Source organism: Tenrec ecaudatus, chromosome 2 (assembly GCF_050624435.1).
Source record: "Tenrec ecaudatus isolate mTenEca1 chromosome 2, mTenEca1.hap1, whole genome shotgun sequence".
Taxonomy (NCBI): Eukaryota; Metazoa; Chordata; class Mammalia; order Afrosoricida; family Tenrecidae; genus Tenrec; species Tenrec ecaudatus.
Window position 1 is genome coordinate 159128556 of NC_134531.1, and position 20437 is coordinate 159148992.

The window sequence follows — 20437 nt, forward strand, 5'->3', positions numbered from 1 at the left end:
TGGGTCTCTGTGGCCCAGCAACACAGCGACCCCTCGGCCTGGTCCTTCAGCTGCAAGACACGGGGCCAGGGTAGGGGCTGCGTTTCTGCATGGGTACCGTCCCCACCCCCCCTTTCCATGTAGTTCCAGCTACTCCTAAGCTCCTGCCCCCGTCGGCTGGCCTCCCCCCTGCACATGCCCCTGCCCCCATCCCTGTTCACCCGCCCCCCGCCGTCCGTCCCCGCCCCCCAATCTGCCCCTTCAGATCCAAATCTCCTGGAGAATTGGCCTGTGTCAGGGGTGAAGGCAGGGCCCTTACTGCGGCAGGACGGAGGGTGCCCCAGATCTGTGGAAGTGGACGATTTGCCACTTGCCGTCCCGGCGGTGCCAGATGCGGGTCTCCTCGGACTGGGCCGTGCGGGGGATGCCGCCGGCGTCCAGGTACTGCGTGATGCGGATGTAGGCAATGCAGGCCGACTCATCGCCCATCAGGTGGATGTGTGGGTTCAGGATGGTGGTGTGCACCGGCTTGCTGTTCCGGGACCACACTGGAGATAGGGTCAGGGCAGGGAAGATGCATCTGGGCCTCCTCTGCACTTCCTTCACACCCCACTCCCAAGACCTCCTGCTGAGCCACCTCTGAGGCAAGCAAGCAAGAAGCCCCCCACCCAGCTTAGATAGTGGATAGTAGACACCCATTCCTCAAGTCCAGCCAGTAACCAGCTGCTGAAGAGCAAGCCCCTGAGGGTGGAGGTAGGACTGCTCTGCTAGGTGTCCAATGGCTGAGTTTGGGGGAGTAGAGGGCCAGGCCTTTCCTTGGCGGCACCCCTGGATCGACTTAACCTTCGGCCTTTCTGATTAGCAGCTGAGCAACCCAGGGGCTACGCTGCCTTCTTAGGGGAACAGGATTTTAGAATCAGCATCTCTGGACCAGAAGCATAAGACCAAGTTAGCTTAAGAATCAGATACGGGTAGTTAAGGCCACAGACGGAACCTCAAACCTCTGCAGCAGCCGGCAAGTACGAAGTTGGGGGAGGGACCTTGGTGTGAGCTGGGGTAAGAGGCTGGCTGTGTGCCAGCTGACCAGTGCCTCGGGGTTAGAGAGGCGGTAGGGAGTGGCCGGGAAGGTGAAGAAGAAAGCGGCCCGCGTTCGCTGCCTGAGTTCAACCAGTGTCACTGGAACCTCCCGAGTCCGAGGAAAGTAGGACAGCTGGACTTTCATGTGAAACCTCTCGCTTTGATTGTGGGCATCTCTTTGGAATTTAAGGAGCCCGGGAGGCTATCTGGCCCCCTAAAGCGTTACAGTCCCTGAAGATCTATGGAGGGTGGCGGTGGGTTTGGGCTTTGGGGAGGGGGGGCGCCCTGGTTAAGCACCTGGAGGCTAATGGACAGGTTGGCGGCTCAACGCCACCAGCCACTCCACAGGACAAAGACGAGGCAGTGGCCATCCATAAAGATGGTGTACTTAGAAGCCCTCTGGGGGCAGGTCTGCTCTCTCCAGTAGAGTCGCTGCAGAGGAAATTCTATCTCAACAGGTAGGGCAGTTGGAATGTCAGACATCCAACCGGCCCTGTGAGGTGCATCCACACCCCAGAGAGAGGCTGTGAGCTTCCTCAGCCACCTCTAAAGTAGACCGGGCACCTGAGAACTGTAGCGCCTTAGAACCGTGGCCCTGGAAGGATGGCTTTGGAGGCCACAGGGTGAGGTCAGGAGCTGTGGGGGAAGTGCAGACAAAGAACCTGCAAGCAGCCCCCGGGCTGTGCGCTACCAGCTGCCACCTAGTCGCTGTTGTTCAGACACTTTCCACCACTTCACTCAGATCAACTAAAAAATACAATTCACTGCCACCCAGTCGATGCCAACGCATAGCGGCCTCATAGGACTGGTTAGAACTGCCCCTGTGAGCTTCCAAGACTGCCACTCTGTGTGTGAGGTGCCATTGAGTCAGCTGCGACCCATAGCAACTGTCAGCACCACACAAAGAAACACTGCAGGGCCCTGTGCCATCCTCACCCTTGTTCCCAGCAGGCCTGGGCCCGTCTCGTGGATGCAGCACGGTGTCAAGCCATCTCCTGCAGGGTCTTCCTTGTTTTCACTGCCCCTCCACTTTACCAAACATGATGTCCCTTTCCAGGGACCGGGCTCTTCTGACAAGATGCCCAAAGTCTTGAAGACGGAATCTTGCCATCATCCTGGCCTTGAAGGAGGATCCTGGCCTTACTTCTTCCAGCACAGATCAATCTGCCCATGGTACTTTCTTCTCCAGCACCACAATGCAAACGCAACGATTCTTCTGCCATCTCCTTATTCAATGTCCAGCTTTCACGTGTGTGTGAGGCAATGGAGAACACCATGGCTGGGTCAGGCACATCTTAGTCCTCAAAGTGACATACTTGTTCTTCCCTACTCTATAAAGAGGTCTCGTGCAGCATATGTACCGAGTGCAATACACCTACTGGTCTCTTGACTGATGTTTCCATGAGCACTGATTGTGGATCCAACTAAGACCCAATCCTGGGTAACATCAACCATTTCCCCACTTATCCTGATGGTACCTATTGGTCCAGTTGTGAGGATTTTGGCTTTGACCATTGAGCTATAATCCAAACTGAGGGCTACAATCCTTGATTGTCTTCAGATCCACTGAGAAACAAAACTCACTGCCGTCCAGTTCATCCAACCGTGACCCTATGGGACAGATTAGAATCTGCTTCTAATCCTCCTCACCTCCCAAATAAACAAGATTGTTTCAACTGCATACTGATGACAAAAGCCTTCCTTGTCAATAAGCCTTCCTCCAATCGGATGCCACACTCTTCTTAAAGTAATCCAGCTTCTCTGATGATTTGCTCGGCATATGGATTGAACAAGTCTGGAGAGAGGATACAGCCCTGACACACATCTTTCCTGACTTTAAACCATGCAGGATCCCCTGCGCTGTTCCCACAACTGCCTCTTGGTTCGTGTGCAGATCCAACGGAGCACAATGACATGCTCTGGAACCCCCCTTCTCCTCAAGACGATTCACAGCTTTTTAGGGTCCACACAGTTGAATGGTTTTACATCATCAACGAATCACAAGTGAACGTCTTTCTGGCATTCTCTGCTTCGAGCCAAGATCCATCTGACATCAGCGACTCTTTACAGGGGTAGGAAGCCCTGTCTTTCTCCCTCGGGCAGACTGGATAGAGCATGGAGCCCTGGTGGTGTGGTGGAGGCCCAGGGCAGGTCGGCCGTCTCTCTGGTTATTCCTTTCTGCCACCAGAGCCGAATCTGTAGAGGCAGGTCTTACCTGGTCACCGGGCTCATCGTGGAGAACTAGCGCCCCTAGGGGACAGACTGGCTGATGGCGGTTACATGTTGTGCTAGGGTGCTTCAGGATGATAGTCCTCCTGGGGCCCAGCTACCTCTTCTCCCATTAGAATCCAGCTCCCTTTGCTAAGTGTGGAGGACCAGGGTTTGATTGGTTGGGGAAGATGCAGCTCCCTCCCTCGCAGCTCTTTTAGGTGTGTTGCATTCCAGGATCAGGAGCCTGGTGGCATAGAGGTTATATGTGTTGGGCTTCTTACTGAAAGATTGGCAGATCAAAGCCACTAGCCACTCCAATGGAGAAAGACGGGGCTTTCTACTCCCACCAAGAGTTACAGTCTCAGAAACTCTGGGGCAGTTCTCCCCTGCCCTATAGGGTCACAGTGCATCAGCACTGACTGAGTATTTAGTCTGGTGGCCTGGGGGAGGGGCTGTACCAGCAGGAGTGCTGAGTACTGTCCAGTGCGCAGAAGAGAGGGAATCCGGAGGGGTGGGGGGGAGGGGGGCGTGGCATGGGGAAGGGGGCCCTGGAGCCACTAAGGTCTGGGTTCTGCTAGCCGCTGCTCAAGTGCTTTTGGACAGGCCCTCTCCTCTCTCTGGGTCTCAGTATCCCCTGCTACCCTCCCCCGATGGGGAAGAGTTGGACTAGCTCAGCTGCCTCTGCTTCTGTCATTTAAATTCTGCTGCCTGTAATAATGCCATTAGACGATTCCCTTCAACTGACACGCTCTGTTCATTTACAGCAATGAATTCTCGAACACTCCTCACCAACCACCAGGAGGGCAGGAGGGGGAGCGTAGTAAGAAACCCAGTGAAAGCAAAATCGAGTCCCAGCTCCTGCTCTTGCCTTCGAGGGACCCGTGCCAAACTCCACTGTTGGACAGAGAGGTATGCAGGTCAGGCTAGCACCCACTAAGCTTCTCCTGATGAAGCGGGGGGTTCTGAGAGCATCATAAAGGGGGCAAGCTTCTCACTCTGTGAACTACTGCAGGTATGTGTGTGGCTGGGGGCTATCTGTACCCAAAACTGTGAGGATACACAGCAAGGTAAGCAGAGGCTTCCTTGTGCTTGCTTGCTAATCTGGAGTCAATAGCTTCCCGTTTGTGCACCACATCAAAGGCAGTGTTTGGAGGTCTGGCTGGGCTTCCTTCCCGCCCCACAGTACGCTCCTTTTGCTGCTGTTGTTTTGCACATTTACAATCCCTGATGGGGACAGAGTATCTAGCAAGTATGGCAAGCATGGGCTTCCTTGTGTTTACTTACTAACCGGTAGGGAACCATTTCCGCTGTTTATTTATTAATTATTATTACCATATCTTTGATAGGAAACCCATGTGAAATTGTTCACTGCAGATTCCTCTTACTTACTGACCCCAAATCGTCTTGTGGCACCTCAGAGGTATGTGCCCTTCATTGAGGGAGGGGACCCTTCTTTCTTTCTGGCTTTGGCTGATCTCCCCAGGACCCCTGACCAAGGAGAGTTGCAGACAAAGGCACACATAGGTCCAGCCTCATTGTCAGCTTCGAGTCAGAAAGGCCGAGATTGGCCCTCCTGTAGACCAGGGACCCAGGAAGGACAGACATACAGGACAGAGACCTAGACAAACAGGCAGGGCACAGAGTGGGAGCTCAGGGCCTCTCCTCTCCCCATGGGGACACTTGCTCAGCCTGGAACAGCTGTCACCATTTGGGCAGCCAGAATGGTCCCAAGTGTCAAGCACATAATTTGGTCTTTTGGGTCTGAGGGAAACCTCCTTTAACCACTCAGTGGGAATCGAGCCCTTCCGCAGGCCCCTGGCAAGGCAGTAGGTAGGCAGGGTGAGAGGGCTGGCCACACATTCCCCTGTCATGGGGGTCCCTTCCCCCATCCTCGGCCACAGGAGTGACAGCTGACAGCCTCCTACACAGCATTAGAAGCAGGAGCCAAGAGGGTACCCACCCTGTCCACACAGGCTCTTCTACTCCTTGGGCTCCTGAGCCGCCCCTGGGCCCTGCCTGTCACCCTGATGCGCCATCCAACTGGACAGGGGACACAGGAGAGCAGACAACAGGCACCCGAGAGAGAAGAGATTGGCTCACGGTTTTCAAAATAGAATCGATGGAAGTCCAGGCCCTCAACCAGGTTCCCCAGAGCCTCAGGCTCGAAGGCTGTCATCCCAGGGTCGCACATCTTCCTGGGGAAGGAGGGCAGAGAAAGAGGGCTGAGCTCACTTCTGGAGGAACTTCAGACCCACAGAGTCTGCTGGGGCAGGAAGTGGGCTACCCGGGGCCATACCTAAGGGATGGACTCAGTCCAGCCTGCCTCACAGGCCCAGTAAGGCTGCCGGTGGAAAAGGGCCTGCCAGGGCCGACAGGTAGGGCATTTAGAACTGGAAAGATGGGTCAGGTCCTGGCACTGCCACTGACTGGGAGGGAACCCTTGTCAGCAGTGTGAGGTCTCCACACCTCGCACCGTGACGTTGGGCCAAGCTGTGTGATGCCCAGGGGCCAGCTGGGGAGGAACTCAGCCTGCTCTCCCCTCTCTAGCCTGCAGCTCCCCCGCCAGGCAGAGGGGGCTCCTTCCTGCTCTGTCTACTCCAAAGGGGCACCTTTTCCTCCACATGGATGTGGCTTGCATTCGTCAAACCAGGCTTGTCCATCTGACCCAAAGTGCCCTATCATTGGCAGCAGCTTGACTGGTTCCTCGGGGTCCTCTTCCACCAGGAGCAGGAAGGAGGAAAACCAATCTCTCCTTCCCAGGTCTCTGGAGTCTTCTGTGGCTCAAGATGAGCCTTGTGGCCCTGACCATGACCCCAGGCCCCAGCACAAGTAAGGCCTGCACCTGGTTGTGCTGGGAAGAGGATGTCAGGGCAGCACTGGCTGAGCGGATGGCTGGGATCTGAGAGACAGAGAGGCCTGCTTCTCCATCCTGCTCATCCCTGAGAGCCCAGGCAGCTGACCTCTCCCTTCGGGGCTCAGATGCTCCAGAGGGATTATGTTGTTCGGGGTTTGAGGAGGTGGGTATGCATGATTCAGACTAGAATCTTCCAGAACTGGAGGTCCAAGGCAGCAGGAGAGGCCTGTTTCAAAGCCAACTTTGAGTGTCTTGGAGACTGACACACACATGGCTGCAGGGGGAGCCCCACTCCTGGAGGTATGTGGGCATTCTGCCTCTTGGATATAGGGACTTGGGGGCTGGAGGTCCAGGGAGATGAAGAGTTACAGAGCCAGACTGAGAGGCACCAACATTAGAGGTCATGACCAGGGGTCAGGATTCAGATGCCAGAGGCAGGGACATTGCAGGGGGAGGAGGGGCTCCCCAGGGCCACCCAAATGGCTGGGGCAGGCTTGAGCTTCCTGGGGGCCCCTCCCTCTGTCCTTCCGGAACCACCAACATGATAGACCCTGCTAACCCATCCCACAGTCACATCGAGACCCTTTATCCACCCGGCTCCGTGCTGGATGTGACACCCAGGCACACACGCCTGTGCACCCTGCCCTCTCCACATCCCACACACGTGCGCAGAGGACACGTGCATGCACACCCGGAGAAGCATGCTGGGCTCGGCTCACACATGCTCCTGCCAACGTCCTTGTCCTCCAGAGAAAGCCGGTTACTTTCTGGGGGTTTCGTCACCACGCCCAGCCACAAACCTCCTCCCCACAGTCAAAATGTGCTTGGCCTGCCAAGCCTTTGGAAGATAAACCCCAGTTCTGGGCTCAGTGGGACCTTGAATCAGGCTGCCCAGGAGTAAGCCCTGTCCCTGTTATTACCATCTCACCTGAACCCACAGGCAGGAGGGGGACCTGGGGGTTCAAGGCCACATCTAAAGCCTTGTCAGTGCTGGGGAGACAGAGCCCAAAGCTGGGTACCGACCCTTCCGCCGAGTGAGCCCCAGGGGGCGCTCTGGTTCAGCCTGGGCACCGCCTCCCGGAGCCCATCCTGCTGCACACGGGTATCATCTCACACTCGTTCCCATCCACGTGATCTCCCCCCCCCCCGCCCCCCGTATTCTGTCTCCTTCCCAGGTGAGTGCAGGTTCCATCCTGTGGTACCGTGGCTCACCTCAGCTCATAGCACACACACCCTGTGGATTCTTGCCTATGTCCTTCGATCTACCCCTCAGAGGCCGGGAGTCTGAGGAAGTCCAAGCTGAGGACCAGGGCCATGCAGTAGGGCTAATAAGGGATCTGTCCCCATCTTCCCAGCTTATCCTGGGGACCCCCCACACTGGGGACAGCCCCCCTCATTCCCTGGGAAGCATAGACGTGTGTTGGCATTGCTCCTGGGGAGAAGATGGAAGAGGAGGTGGGGCAGACACAGAGGAGGCTTGCTAGCAGAAAATTTCACAAACGGAAAAGCAGGAAGTCCGAATACAGAGCCAAATCGTTCCACCTGGCCCACAGCACATGCAAGGAGAGCCAGCGAGGGTCCGAGACGAGAACCCCCAAAGTAACCACCAGCACCCCCTGAAGCGAGATCCAGGCAGGGGCACATGCAGAATGCGCCCAGCGACTCACGTGTAGGACTCAAAGTCTCCGTTGCTTATGGCTTCAATCAGCTGTTCCGTCACTTTAATAATCTCCTGCTTCCGCACTGCAAGGCAGGAGGAGCAGAGAGGTGGTCATAGCAATACTGACTCCCGAGTCCCCACTGCGTGCCAGCCGGGGGTCCCCACTCAGGGACCTCCTACCAATGATGTTGTTGGTCTTCACATCATCCTGGGGACATATGTCTCATTGACCCCATTTCCCGAAAGGAGAAACAGGTTTCACAAGATGAACAAGGTCAAAGTTCCCTCCACTGGATAAGACAGAGCCAGCATCTGGGCGGGCAGCCTTTGCCTTCCTGGACCCAACCAACCATTGTGCTGACGCCAGGCCCGAACAGCACCCTGGTCATGACTCTACAGGATGAGAGGTGTCCTTGCCCTCTTGCTTTGCAAGGAGTAGCCTTTGTCCTTGGCCACCATGAACCAGGGGCACCTCTTCCAGGGTCAAAAGGTGTCCAGGGATCCTGCAGCACCTCTTGCAGTGAGTCCTGGTGAGTTATGGGTGCCATTTGGGTGCCTGGAGAAATCAGGCACGGAGCCCCTGAGAACCTTCCGGACATAAGGAACTCAAGTTGCTGAGACCTGGCTCCCCTGCGCCCCCGGATCCCCAGTGCAGGGCTAGACGCTGGGGGCCCTGGGCTCATGCCTTCTTACTAGCTCGGTGGTATCTTGAGGCCCAGCTTTCCCATATGTGAAGTGGGGCCTAGGCCTCCTTCACACACAGGGGAAAGAACCCAGGTTTCAGCATCAGCTCACGCTCAGCCTACACGCAGACAAACCATGTGATCTTCCCGGTCTGTCAAAGGGGGGCGGCAGAGGCCTACTGGCTGGCTTGTTCTCAGGGTGGGCTGAGGCTATGCTGCTGGAGCACTTGGCCCAGAGCCTGGCACGCAGCAGGGACACCCTGGGAGTGCTGGAATTGCCGGCACCTCCCACCCAGGTTGGCTCTTCACAAACACGCCGGGAGGTGGCAGAGCTGGGCTCCCCTGAATTTATACTAGAGAAACCTGAGCAGCGACACAGGCCAGGTACGCTGGCTCTGAGCCGACTTCAGCAGAAGTCTCACCAGATTCCCTGCCCGGCCGCAAAAACCCGACCAGCCTCCTGGAGCAGGGTTGGGGCAGTGACAGGCCCAGCTCAGTCTGAGTCCCCACAGTTCTCTGCCTGCTGGAGGCCTGTCTGTCCCTGTCCACTCCTCATACCAGGGCCATTGCCTTCACACCGGGCGCCCAGAAGACAGAGTCACAAGGCATCAGGCCAAGAAGAATCCCGGAAGGTCAGGAAATCCAGCCCCTGCCACATGGATGGGAATACTGTTGCACGGTAAGAGTTGTGACTTGCCGAAGGACACAGGGCATTCCTGGTGCGGAGCCTGGCTCCCAGCCACCATTCTCCCACACGCTCCTGGTCTTAGCAAAATCCTCACCCTCTTGTTTAAAGGGGCCCCATTCCACACAGAGGCTGGCCTGAAGCTGCCTTTGCCCTGAGGTTACATGGAGCCTAGAACAGGCCTGGCCCCAGAGGCTTTCGTGAATGAATGAATGAATGAATGAATGAATGTGTGGGCCTGGCATTGCCCTGTCTGTTCTGCCCAAAATATCTGGACTCTCAGGGCAGACTTCACTGTGGTGGTCTCTTGCCAGTCACCGTGAGAGAGCTTAAATGATAAGCTCCGAGTCACCTCCACTTCCCCTCACCCTCTGCTCCACGCCACCTGCCTCTCAGGGCAGGACCCCATGCCCTCACAGCCCTGAGCACCTGGTGGGCTCTCAGAAGATGCACTGGTGACCATCTGCAACCTCTCGGCCAGTGACCAGAGGTCCCTGGGGGTGTAAAGGATTTGCACACCGCATCGCTAGCGGAAAGACTGGAGTTCCCACGTGCCCAGGGGCACCTCGGAAGAAAGGTATGGTGATATGTTTCTGAAACCCCCCTGGAGTTGCGCTCTGAGGCGCTACACAGTGCCTGGCTTCCTTTGTGTTTCCCCGGGGACGTGGAGACTGAGGATGGGAAGAGGTCCAGAAAGATAGGTCCAAGGACCCCCTCCCACCACACCCTCCAGCTGCTCCCCTGGGGAACCGGGGTGATGGCCTCTGATGGACTGGTGCGCTCATGCTATCTGTACGCCTTCAGAACCCACCCAGCTGGGCATTGCGTGGCATCCAGCAATGTCATCTCGTCCCCGAGGGGCTCAGGGGCCGGTCTTGCTGAGTTTGGGTCTTGGCTCCGTGTGACCCAGGGCGAGGTGCCTCAGTGCCCCAGGATGTAGAATGGGGATACTGCAGATACTTACCGTGGTATGCCAGCTCGAAGGGATATGAGAGTGTAGCCTGTCAATCAGGTCACAGCCTGATGGTGCCTCCTTGTGAGCGTGGCCTTCTCATAAGGAGTGCCTTGGGGGCTCCCCCCCTCCCCCTCTGCCTTCACCTTCCTGTTGAAGAGTCTCTGAGGCCTGCCAGAGCCACCACCATTGGCTCCAGATGGCATCGCACCCCCTGGCCTGAGATCTTGCTGCATCGTTGCATGTGACTGCGTGAGTCTGAAGAGGGCCTGATGGACTAGTGTCAGACTATGGACCTGAGTTGGACCGGGCTGGGATGATCTCCTGATATCTAAGCTTCTTGATATGAAGCTCTTTCTTACACATAGAAGATTGTTCCTGGATTTTTTTTCCTCCAGTCATCCAGACCTGTCCAATCACAGGACTGCTCTGCGCATTGTGTTTAGAGCTCATCAGTAGAAATAGCCGACATCACACGGGCCTCACCAAAAGCCAGGACGGGTTCTTTCATAGAAACAACAAAACGGACCAAAACCCCCAAAGCACTGCCATCGAGTTGAGCCCCACACATCGCCTCATCTTTCCCCTGCAGAGCGGCTGGTGGGTTTCAACCACTGGCCTTACAGTCCGCAGTCCAACACTTACCTGACAGCACTACCAGGGCTGTCTGTGCATCCGTACACTTAGGCGAGTGGTGACGCGCTGTGCCAAGCGACACAAGGAGCTCTGTCGTGACTATTTGGAAACCGGATAACAGGGGCCAGTGGAGGAGACTCCAGCCTGCCGCCCGAGACAGCACAGTTTTACAAGTCCTCTTTCTGGAAATCAACCTCCCACTCGACGTGTGCGCATGCCTCACTGGCTTTGCCCCTGGTTAGCCACATCCCGGTAAGTGGTGGTTGGCTGGGCCCTTGAGGCTGGCACACTGGTGGGTGGTGGGGTGGTCATTGTGTTTGCTGCCAGTGAGTGGACCCCTGACTCCACAAGTGGCCCAGCAGTGACAGAACCGCCCCCCCCTCATCTGAATGGCTGCAGACTGGACTATATAGCGCTCCTTCGAGTTCTCTGCGCAGAAGTGGGTCCCCGGATCTCCCTTCCTCGTGCACCTGAGCCTGGGAGCTCTGCTGAGACTTGTCCGCATCCGCTCCACTGCAGGTTCCGGCTGACAGACAGCGGGTGGGGGTGGTGGGAGGGGGTGGAAGCTGCTCAGGAGGAGCAGTCTGGCAAAGGGAAGGTGAGGATTTCTGTCATTGAGCCACTCAGACCCCTTCTTCCTTCAAGTCAAACTCCGTCTCTAAGAAAACCACCCCTTGCAGTACCCTTTGGGGCTCATTTTGCCTTCCAGGGTCCCGTGGGGAGGGCCTGCTCTTCACCCCTATGCCCTCTTCCAGCCGGCCTTCCCAGGCCCTGGGGCAAGGACCTTCCTGCCAGCAGAGTGCAGTACACCCCTCACATATGATGTGACTTTCGCATAGTATTGGTCCTGTGGTGGCATTTTCTGTCCCCTTCTCCGGCCTGGGCTCCACACATCAATTCAGGAGGGCTGAGACAGTGCTTACAGAGTTGAAGCATCCAAACATCATCCTGAAGAGGAAGGCCCTCTGAGAGTTAAGCCATTCTTCAGAGCCCTCATGGTGGCTGGCCACCCCATGGGGGAAAGACAAAGCTTTCTTCTCCAGTAAAGACTTCCTGGACACGGGGGCAGTTCTGCTCCGTCATAGAGGGTCGCACAGATTTAGAAGGACCTCAAGTGTGGGTCGAGTCAACCTCTGAGCCCCACAAGCATGGTCTTCTAACCACACTCTTGGCCTGGCCCCTGCGGACCCCAGCTCTGTGAGCCTGTGCCTCCAGCCATGCAGAAAGCCAGTGTGTAGTGGGCGGGCAGGAACCTCCTGGATGCACCCTGGATCTGAAGGCCAGTGTCCTGAGTTCCGGAGGAAGTGCTGAGCGGGCAGGGCCCCTGCTTTGCAGCAGTCCCCCAGGACCTTGTGAGAGGCTTGTCCCTCATTCCCAATCAGGAGCATGCTCTATAGATGGGGAAACTGCAGCCCCAGAGAGGTGAAGGGACTCTCCTGAGGTCACACAGCACACCCAATGGAGGTGGAAGTCTGAGATGGCTCCTTGGGTTGGAGAGGAAATTCATTTTCCATGGGGTGCTCTGGGAGGAAGGAGGGCTGGGGAGGGAGCAGGGCAGCGCCCCGGGCAGCTCAGAGGGCGCCAGCAGGCCAGTGCAGTCAGCCCGGGTGCTCTGAAATATTAATGTCCCTTTCTCTGCTTAGGGGAAAATGTTCCCCGGAGGATGACATTTCTAATTAACTTTAATGTTGGGTCACAGTCCATCCCACCAGCTGCTCCTCTCACTTAGTATGAAGACTTAACAAATTAGCACCAGAAAGTGGCTTGCTGGAAACCTTCCTGGAGCCTGGCAGAGCCGGGGAGGTGAGATCTTCCCTGCCACGCCCAGGAAGAGGTGGCTGCCTGACCAGGGGGCCATCATGGCACTAAATCTCGCCTCTGGGGCTTTTGGAGGGGGGGGTTGTTAGTTGCCGGCAAGTCAGTTCTGACTCATAGTGATCCCATGGGGGTTGGAGCACCACGACCCCATGGAGTTTGCTAGGTCCTAATCTTTGGGGGAGAAAGCCTTTCTCCTGTGAAGCTGCCGCAGCAGCCTTGGATCAGCAGCGGTGTGCTTAACCACGGTGCCCACAGGGGCCTCCACCCAAACCAAACTCATGGCCAGCAAGTGGGCTCCGACTCAGAGAGACCCTATCAGACAGGGCAGTACTGCCCCTCGGGGCTTCTTAGATGTAACATCTTCATGGGGACAGCCAGCCTCTCTCCCACGGAGCCCCTAGTGGGTTCGAACAGCTGAATTTGTGGTCAGCTCGATGCCCAGCCCACTGTGCCACCAGCTTCCTTTAGCTCCCTGTGAACTAGACTGTAACTCCTGACACAAATGTCCATCCAGATCCCTCTAAAGCAGGGCAGGAGGATTGCAAAAGCAGGGCCTCTCAGAGGCAGCCCCAACCCATCACCCCAGATGGGACAGGCCACGGACGCCTCGTACTTTGAGTTAACAACTTGCACAACTCTTGCCATCTAGTCCAGAACATACGGCTTGTTCGCTTAGCATACAAACATCCGGCACGAAATCACCGTGGAGGAAAGCATGCTTAAAGAGAATGCCACGTAGCTTTCTGCCATCCGAGCCCAAACTCCAGCCTGAAGGAGAGAAGTGTGGATTTACGAAGCCATTGCGGCATGCTGCTGGGATGGGGGAGCGATTCCACCAGCATTGCAGACACTAGCAGGACGGCGAGACTTCATCTCATGGATGTTGGACATGTTGTCAGGAGAGGCCAGTCCCTGGAGAAGGACGCCAGGCTGGGTAAAGTGGGGGGGGAGGGGCGGGCAACGAAGGAGAGGAAGGCCCTTCATGACGTGGGTCAACACAGTGGCTGCTACCACAGGTTCAAATGTAAGGACCGCTGTGAGGGTGGTGCCGGCCTGGGCCATGTTTCATTCTGTGCTGGAGAAGGACAGGACGAGCTGCCATCGATTTGGTGACACCCAGTACCAGCAGCGTGACAAATCTCTCATTTCAGCTGCAAGAAAATAGGGAGGCTGGTACTACCTTGTGACGGTTGACATCATACCCGGTGGTGCTGTGGGTAAGGCATTGGACTGCTAACCACCAGGTCGGTGGTTCAAGCCCACCAGCTACTCCGAGGGAGAAAAACGAGACTGCCTGCTCCCATAAAGATCTGTAATCTCAGAAACCCTAAGTGAGGTCCATCTGAGTCTGAATCCAACTTGATGGTACTGGCCTGAGTTTACCGCTAAGGAAATGGAGGTGCAGAGAGGTTGAATAACTTGAGGTTGTCCAGAAAATGTTCTCTGGAGGGGAGTCCCAGAGCTAGGTCACCTTCACAGACCCCATCTGCTCCAAGACGTAGGTTCCAAGGCCAAGCCAAGTTCTTACCATGGGGGCAGGCCCAGATGAGGAGGCACATCCTAGCAATGGCAGGGGCTCGGTGGACTCCACAGGGGCAGGGCCAGCGGTGTGCTTAGCAGATGATGTCCCCGGGGCTCAGGAGGCTCACCTGACTGGACTGAGGAATGCTTCTTCTGGGTAATGCATTTAACACGGTATATTTTATGGTGGTACTCTACACCACCAAATAGACATCCAGTCACTGTGTCTGTGAGCAGCTCGATGGTCATCCCTTCACTCTGTGTCACTGTGCTCTCCATCTCTGCCGTGTGGCGCCATCAGCTTCTGTGGGGGCTGTGCCCAGTTCCGCTCTCATCCGTCGCTCATCTGTGTTCTTCGCAGCGGGCTGAGCTCCAGGCCGGCAGTCGAGAGCTGGGTCGCACTGATGTGGAGTCCCTCATGGTTCACCCTTCCAGGCCTTAGATGAAGGGTTCGCGTCTTGGGAGAAGAATGCCTTTTTACCCCTGGTACCAAGGTGGTCGGTCCCTTGCGCCCTCACAGCAGAACGACTGCGTGCTTAGTGCCAGGTTGTGGTGAGAGAGTGGCCTCTTCCCCGAGCTGGGCGGGGTGGGGGAAGTCTTCCAGAGTATCCATCCAGGCAGTGCTGGCATGGGGATGGTTGGGGCTTTACTGCCCGAGTTGCACTGGGCCACAATACTTATCACACGGGCAAAGGCCCCACGTCAAGCATTGCATTCCTTAGGAGGTGGAGTAGCTCAAGTGCTGAGAAGTGTTTAATCAGGTTTAGCTGAGTTCCCGGGGGTTCTAGGGCTGTGGTTCTCAACCTGTGGGCCGTGACCCCTTTGGGGGTTTACCCTTTCACAGGGATTGCCCGATTCATCATAGTAGCAAAATGACAGTGATGAAGTAGCAACAAAAATGCTCTTATGGTTGGGGGGGGTCACCACAACATGAGGAACTGTATTAAAGGGTCGTGGCATTAAGAAGGTTGAGAACTACTGGTCTAGGCCAACAACCTTTTTCTACATTTTCAATGAGTGCAGAGCCCTTGCGTTGGCCTGTGCCCATCCTAGAGGAGCGACGAGGGTGGGCGTGGTGGGGCCAGCAGGGGCTGCTGCTCCTGAGCAGAGAAGGAAGCATCCCTGCCCCACAGGCATGCTCTGCTCACGGAGGCCCCAGAGAGGGACAGGCTGCTCCAGTTCCAGCCCTGCCTCCACCCGCCTGGCCAGGAGAGCTCGGGTGGAGGTACTCATCCTCTCTGCCCTCTGTTCCCCGGGCGACAGAGTGCAGCGATGATGTGAATACACACAGAGTACTCAGAACTGGGTCTGGTGCACGGGACCTGTCCCAGGCATGGTGGCCATCATGAGCATGGGCATCGTTGGCATGGCCTCACTAACTGTCTGGTCAGTGGCCTGAGGGTTTACTCCTGTGACCCACCGGCTGCAGCAGGCCCCGCAAGGCTGGCTGACTTCCAGCTGCGCACCCCATTCTCCAGTCAAATGAACTTGCTGGGGTTTGCTGCCCCAGCCTCTACTGCTATTGTTGGGACGTGTGGGTGCCCATGCCTTAATCAACGCCCTTAAGAAAAATTAAGGCGGAACCACAGAAACATGCGGGAAGGGAGACAGCGGTCGGTGCAAGATAGGAAAATAATAATAATAATAATAATAATTTATGATTTATCCAGGGATCATGAGGGTGGGAGTGGCGGCGGGGGTGGGGGGAGTGGAAGAAGAGGAGCTGATACCAAACGCTCAAGTAGAAAGTAAATGCTTGGAAAATGATGATGACAACATATGTACAAGAATGCTTGACACCATGGATGTATGGATTGTTATAAGAGCTGTGAGTCCCCCAATTAAAAAAAGAAAGAAAGAAAACTTAAGTGCACTTACTTCAGAAGGAAATTTTATACTGCGACCCTAGGTTTTCCCTATGACCACAAATTTATGATTTAGATTATATTAAGTTAAAATTTTTTTTTTCGACTACAGATAGAAATAAATTCAGAACCCTCAAATCCCCTGCATGATCTGAGCACACCACCACTTGGGGAAGCGGCCCTGCCTCACGCCCATCTGGAAGGCTCCTGGGCTGGGCTCTGTGAAGAGGGCAGGTGGTGGTGGTGGTGGGGGGGTGTCTTGCCAGCAGAAACTGTCAGTGAGGCCCAGGGCCCAGAGACTGAAGCCAAGGCCCGCCCTACCTTTGGTGTCTTCGTCCTCAATGGTGGTGTTGGTGCTCTCTGAGGACTCCTGTCAGGAGAGAAGACAGTGTGTGGTGAGCTCACCTGAGCCCCAAGACCAGGTGCCGCTGGCTGGGGCCGCCCCCGCTGTCTCATGGTGCTGCTGCTGATCCCAGCAAGCCACCTGGACTCCTCTGTCCATCCGGATGCTGCCCTGAAACCCCCCCCCCCCAGACTGTCAAGCCTAAGGGGGGGCCAGCTAAGCAGGTGGCTGGTGGAGGGATGGGGGTGGAGGAATGGATGCAAAGAGAACCCTGGCCTTTCTGGAAGAGTGGTGGGCTGTCTGGGCCCTGTCTGCTCAAGGAAGCAAAGGGGATGATGTGGGGGAGCAGAGAGACGCCATGGCGTCCAGAGTCGGGGAAGAGAAGGGTTGGGGTGAGCAGGGTCGGTGTGAGGAAGGGCAGACTTGTTAGAAGGGAGAAGAGCCACACTGCACAGTGAGACGGCAATGGAGTCAGAAGAGGAGGAGCAGGTCACCATGCCACCCCTGAACCCTGAGGCCGAGCAGAGGCAGGGTGGGGGCTCCTTGGCCCCCGGCAGGCCCCGGGCAGCCTTGCAGAAGCTCAAGAAGGGTCTCTATGACGGCCACCGCCGTCTTGCCAAACCAAGCCCCACCCTCACCACAACTGGCAACAACCAAGCCCTGAGATGAGTCCTACTGCCGAGGGGCAGGGTGAAGCGAGAAGCCCAGGGCTGCACGGGGCTGAGGGTTCAAATCTACCTGCGTACCAAAGAGAGCTCTCAGTTCTACTGTCAGGCTGCTGGTCCGGGCATGAAGTTGGAGGTGTTAACAGAAACACCAAACAACACACACACAACACACACATGTTGTCACACAATGCACACGTACCAAGCACACCCTGAGCACCCTCTCCCGCCCCCGCTTCCCGGCGCAGCCTGCAGGAGCGAGGGTTCGAGGCCCAGCATTTACCGGCGGTTCGGAGATAGCAGACACTCACCATTAACTGAACGCTGGAACTGGACTTTCTTTTCTGGAAAAACAAGGAGAAGAGAGGGGACAGGAAGAGACACCGCGTGAAAACAGCAGGGGGCAGCGGACAACACGGACCGGGTGGAAGGAGGATGGACCTTGGGGCAGCCTCTGGGGGCCTCTGATGTCAGGACACGAGTCAGGGCCCCCGGCCACAGCCTACCGACAGCGACAGCACCAGGCCTCTTTCGTCCCGAAGGGCGGGGTCTACACCTACCCGGCTCTCTCCAATCCAGGACAAGCCTTGCACCAAGAGCGGTGGGGAAAGAGAACGCTTTCCCTAGCTCTGCCCCAGAAGCGTGCTCCTGGAGGACTATAGGCTCTCAGGTCAGGAGACCTGGCTGGCCCCCAGCATGTGTGGGAGAGGACCCCTCTCCTGGTGGAGTGTATGGCTGTTTTGGAAACTGGCCCAAACCATACAGAACCAGACCCTCTCCAAGGAGTTGATTACTAGGTCTGGGGGTGGGGTGGGGGACACCTCCATTTTCAGCAATAACCCCAGGTGACTCCAACACAGGCCTGGTCCTCTACGTGACCTTTGACATCCTGCATGGTGACTGGCCCCTTGCGGAGCACGGCAGTGCAGCTGAGTCCGGGGCAGAGACCTTTGGGTGCTGCCAACCAGGCAGTTCTAACTCGGAGCATTTGTAGCCTCCCCTGGGAAGGAAGAGGACAAATGTAGGGAATCTCCTTGTCTTAGGGGGCTCTGAGGCAGGAGTCTCAAAGACTCACCCTCACAGAAGGACGCAGGCTGAGCCTGACCCTTCATTTGCACAGGGAAGAACCCGAGGCCCCGAGAGCGGCTGTGCCCTTGCCTGACGCCTTGGGTAAGCCCTAGCAGAGCTGCAAGCAAGACCCCTTCCTCACTCTCTGGACCTCTATTCAGAAACGCCTGCCCTGCTCTTGTTGCAGGCACATACCGGAGGCCAGGAGGCCTCTCTAGCTGCTGGGCGGGCACCGAGGAGAGCCCGGAGAGGATGCCTTCCAGGGGATGCCTTGGCCATGGCGGTGAACCCGCGCTAAGGGCCAAATTGTGGGCTTTCTGACTTCGGGCGCAGGTGCACCAGACCCTAGGCTCCCTGTCCAGGGCCTCCATGGACATGGCTGGGTTCCCAGCAGGCATCGGGATGCCTCACAGACCTGCCCTGTCCCCAGCCGGGCCAGACAGCAGGCTTCCTGCAGTTAGCACCCCCTTCCTCCTCCCGGCCCTCCTGCAGCTCAGCCTCTCCACTGGCTCACTGGCGGGAGCCCCGCCATGCACAGTGCTTGTGGGTCAGGGGACAGGCCCACACAGCTCAGCTGTCAGCAGAAACCTGAGGAGCTGCAGGGAGGCCAGGGGGTTCCAGGCAGGACACAAGGAGGGAACACAGAGCAGAGACTGCATCAGATTCGGACGCACAGTGACAGGATGGGACATGGGGGAGGTTCACAACTGCACGATGGGACACCAACAGCGGCAGTGAGTGGGTGGAAAGGTGGGAGGAGTCGGACCCTCCTCAAAGAAGCAGGACCCTAGGGATGGGTGTTGGTGCATTGACGGTGGGCTTGATCATGTTTACTAGCGGCTGGGGGCAGAGGCGGGGTGGGGGCATGGCCGCTTGGTGGCAGGAAGTCTCCATTTCTCAGAACGCCGAAGGAGGGTGATACTGAGACCCTCACACCGGCTGCTTTAGAGTTTAGTTCACCAGGGACCGTCATAGAAAGTCGAGTCGAGTCTCAGGGCCACAGGGTAGCAGGGGTCTACAGTCAGCACAGGTGTTGGGGCGGAGGCCGATCAAAGCCCTAGGTGTCCACGTAGCAGCACAGCGTCCTGTCCCATTGCTCAGAATCCCGGGTCTGCACCAGGGCTGGGCTCTATCCCTCTTTCTTCAGCTAAGCCCCAGGGGAAGTGCTGGCTTAGACGCCCCAGGACCCAGGTACAAAGAGACCACGGCGGCACTCTCCCCTCCAGTCCATACAAGAAGCGAGGGGCCTGGACTCCCCAGACCCCACAGCAGCCTCCATCCCCTCCCACGGACACAGAGCAATGAACACAGGCCCTCTGGTAGTGAAGGTACCTGGGACCCACCCCAGGCTCTACCCCTGCTTCAGGAAGCAGCAAATTCCACCAGGGGCCCCTCTTCCTCTTTCCTCTGTGAGAGGGACGGAACCCTTTGCATGGTTGTTGCTTCTCTCTCCACTAGGCCCGGGCCACCCTGAGAAGTCAGTCGTCTGTTCTGGCTACGTGGAGCCGGGCACCCTGCTCAGCAGGCCCAGTGAGAGGCTCCAAGCAAGCCCTGCCCCTCAATTGAGACCCCTTTCCTCAGACCCTACCTGGTCTCATTCTGAGAGGAGCCGGCTTGAGCTCCAGACCCCACCTGCAGCCTTAATAGCCAGCACACTAGGCCGACCCCTCTCCATCCCTTCATCCTCCACCGACCTGGAGTGCAGCCCCCACCCAGCCCGCCATCGGCAGCCTCTGTCCCCAACAGCCCCATGCCGGGGTCAGGGAGATGGCGTTCCTCAAGGGCTCCAGCTGCCCAGCTCAGCGCCAGAAACACAGCCCCGCACGTGCGACCTTCCTCACATCACTCTCCGGAACTGGGGGCGCAAAGGAGACTTATCCACAGTCCATTCCAAACAAACAAGTCAGCCAGCACTGAACTCTGGCCTCCAGGCCAGGATCTGTTCAGGCTACAGATCCGGTTGGCCTTCCAAATGGTTTCCTGAGCAAACGTTCTTTTTCCAAGACATGGTGGCCCATAGTCCAGGACACCAGAGAGAAAGGGCCCTGACAGTGAGTGGCAGGCATCCAGGGGCAGGGGCCTTGCTGGCCCTCGATTACGCCCTCAGTGTGCACCAGGTGTCTTCGTTAATTCTCTCACACGGCCAGCTGCTTGTAGTGGACAGCCCATTCACAGTGTACCTATTGCTGCCCAGCCACTTTGGGGGATATTCAGCCCTGCCGAGGGCTTGGGGCAGATGGGCCATCCAGCCCATCCCTGACACCCAGCTGGGAGCCTCTCCCTCATTCCCAACCAATTGAAGCCAGCAGCCTGCGGCCATCAGTGCCATCCTGCACAAAGCCACCAGCACACCTGGCTGCAGAGTCTGGAGCACCTTCAGACCTCCCGGGGTCACGGGCCGGCCCAGCCCTGGGACCCTG

General features: G+C 57.1%; 1 protein-coding gene across 1 annotated transcript in view; it reads right to left on the reverse strand.

Annotated features, from left to right (window-relative positions):
* Window positions 1–294: 294 nt before the first annotated feature.
* The window catches only part of CAMK2A (calcium/calmodulin dependent protein kinase II alpha), a 69512-nt gene continuing 49369 nt past the window's right edge, over window positions 295–20437 (reverse strand). Inside the window, exons 15-18 of the mRNA XM_075542714.1 lie at window positions 16263–16311; window positions 7789–7864; window positions 5368–5462; window positions 295–527 (exon numbers count right to left, since the gene is read on the reverse strand). Coding sequence (XP_075398829.1) covers window positions 295–527; window positions 5368–5462; window positions 7789–7864; window positions 16263–16311 — 453 coding nt within the window. The remainder of the gene's footprint in view (window positions 528–5367; window positions 5463–7788; window positions 7865–16262; window positions 16312–20437) is intronic.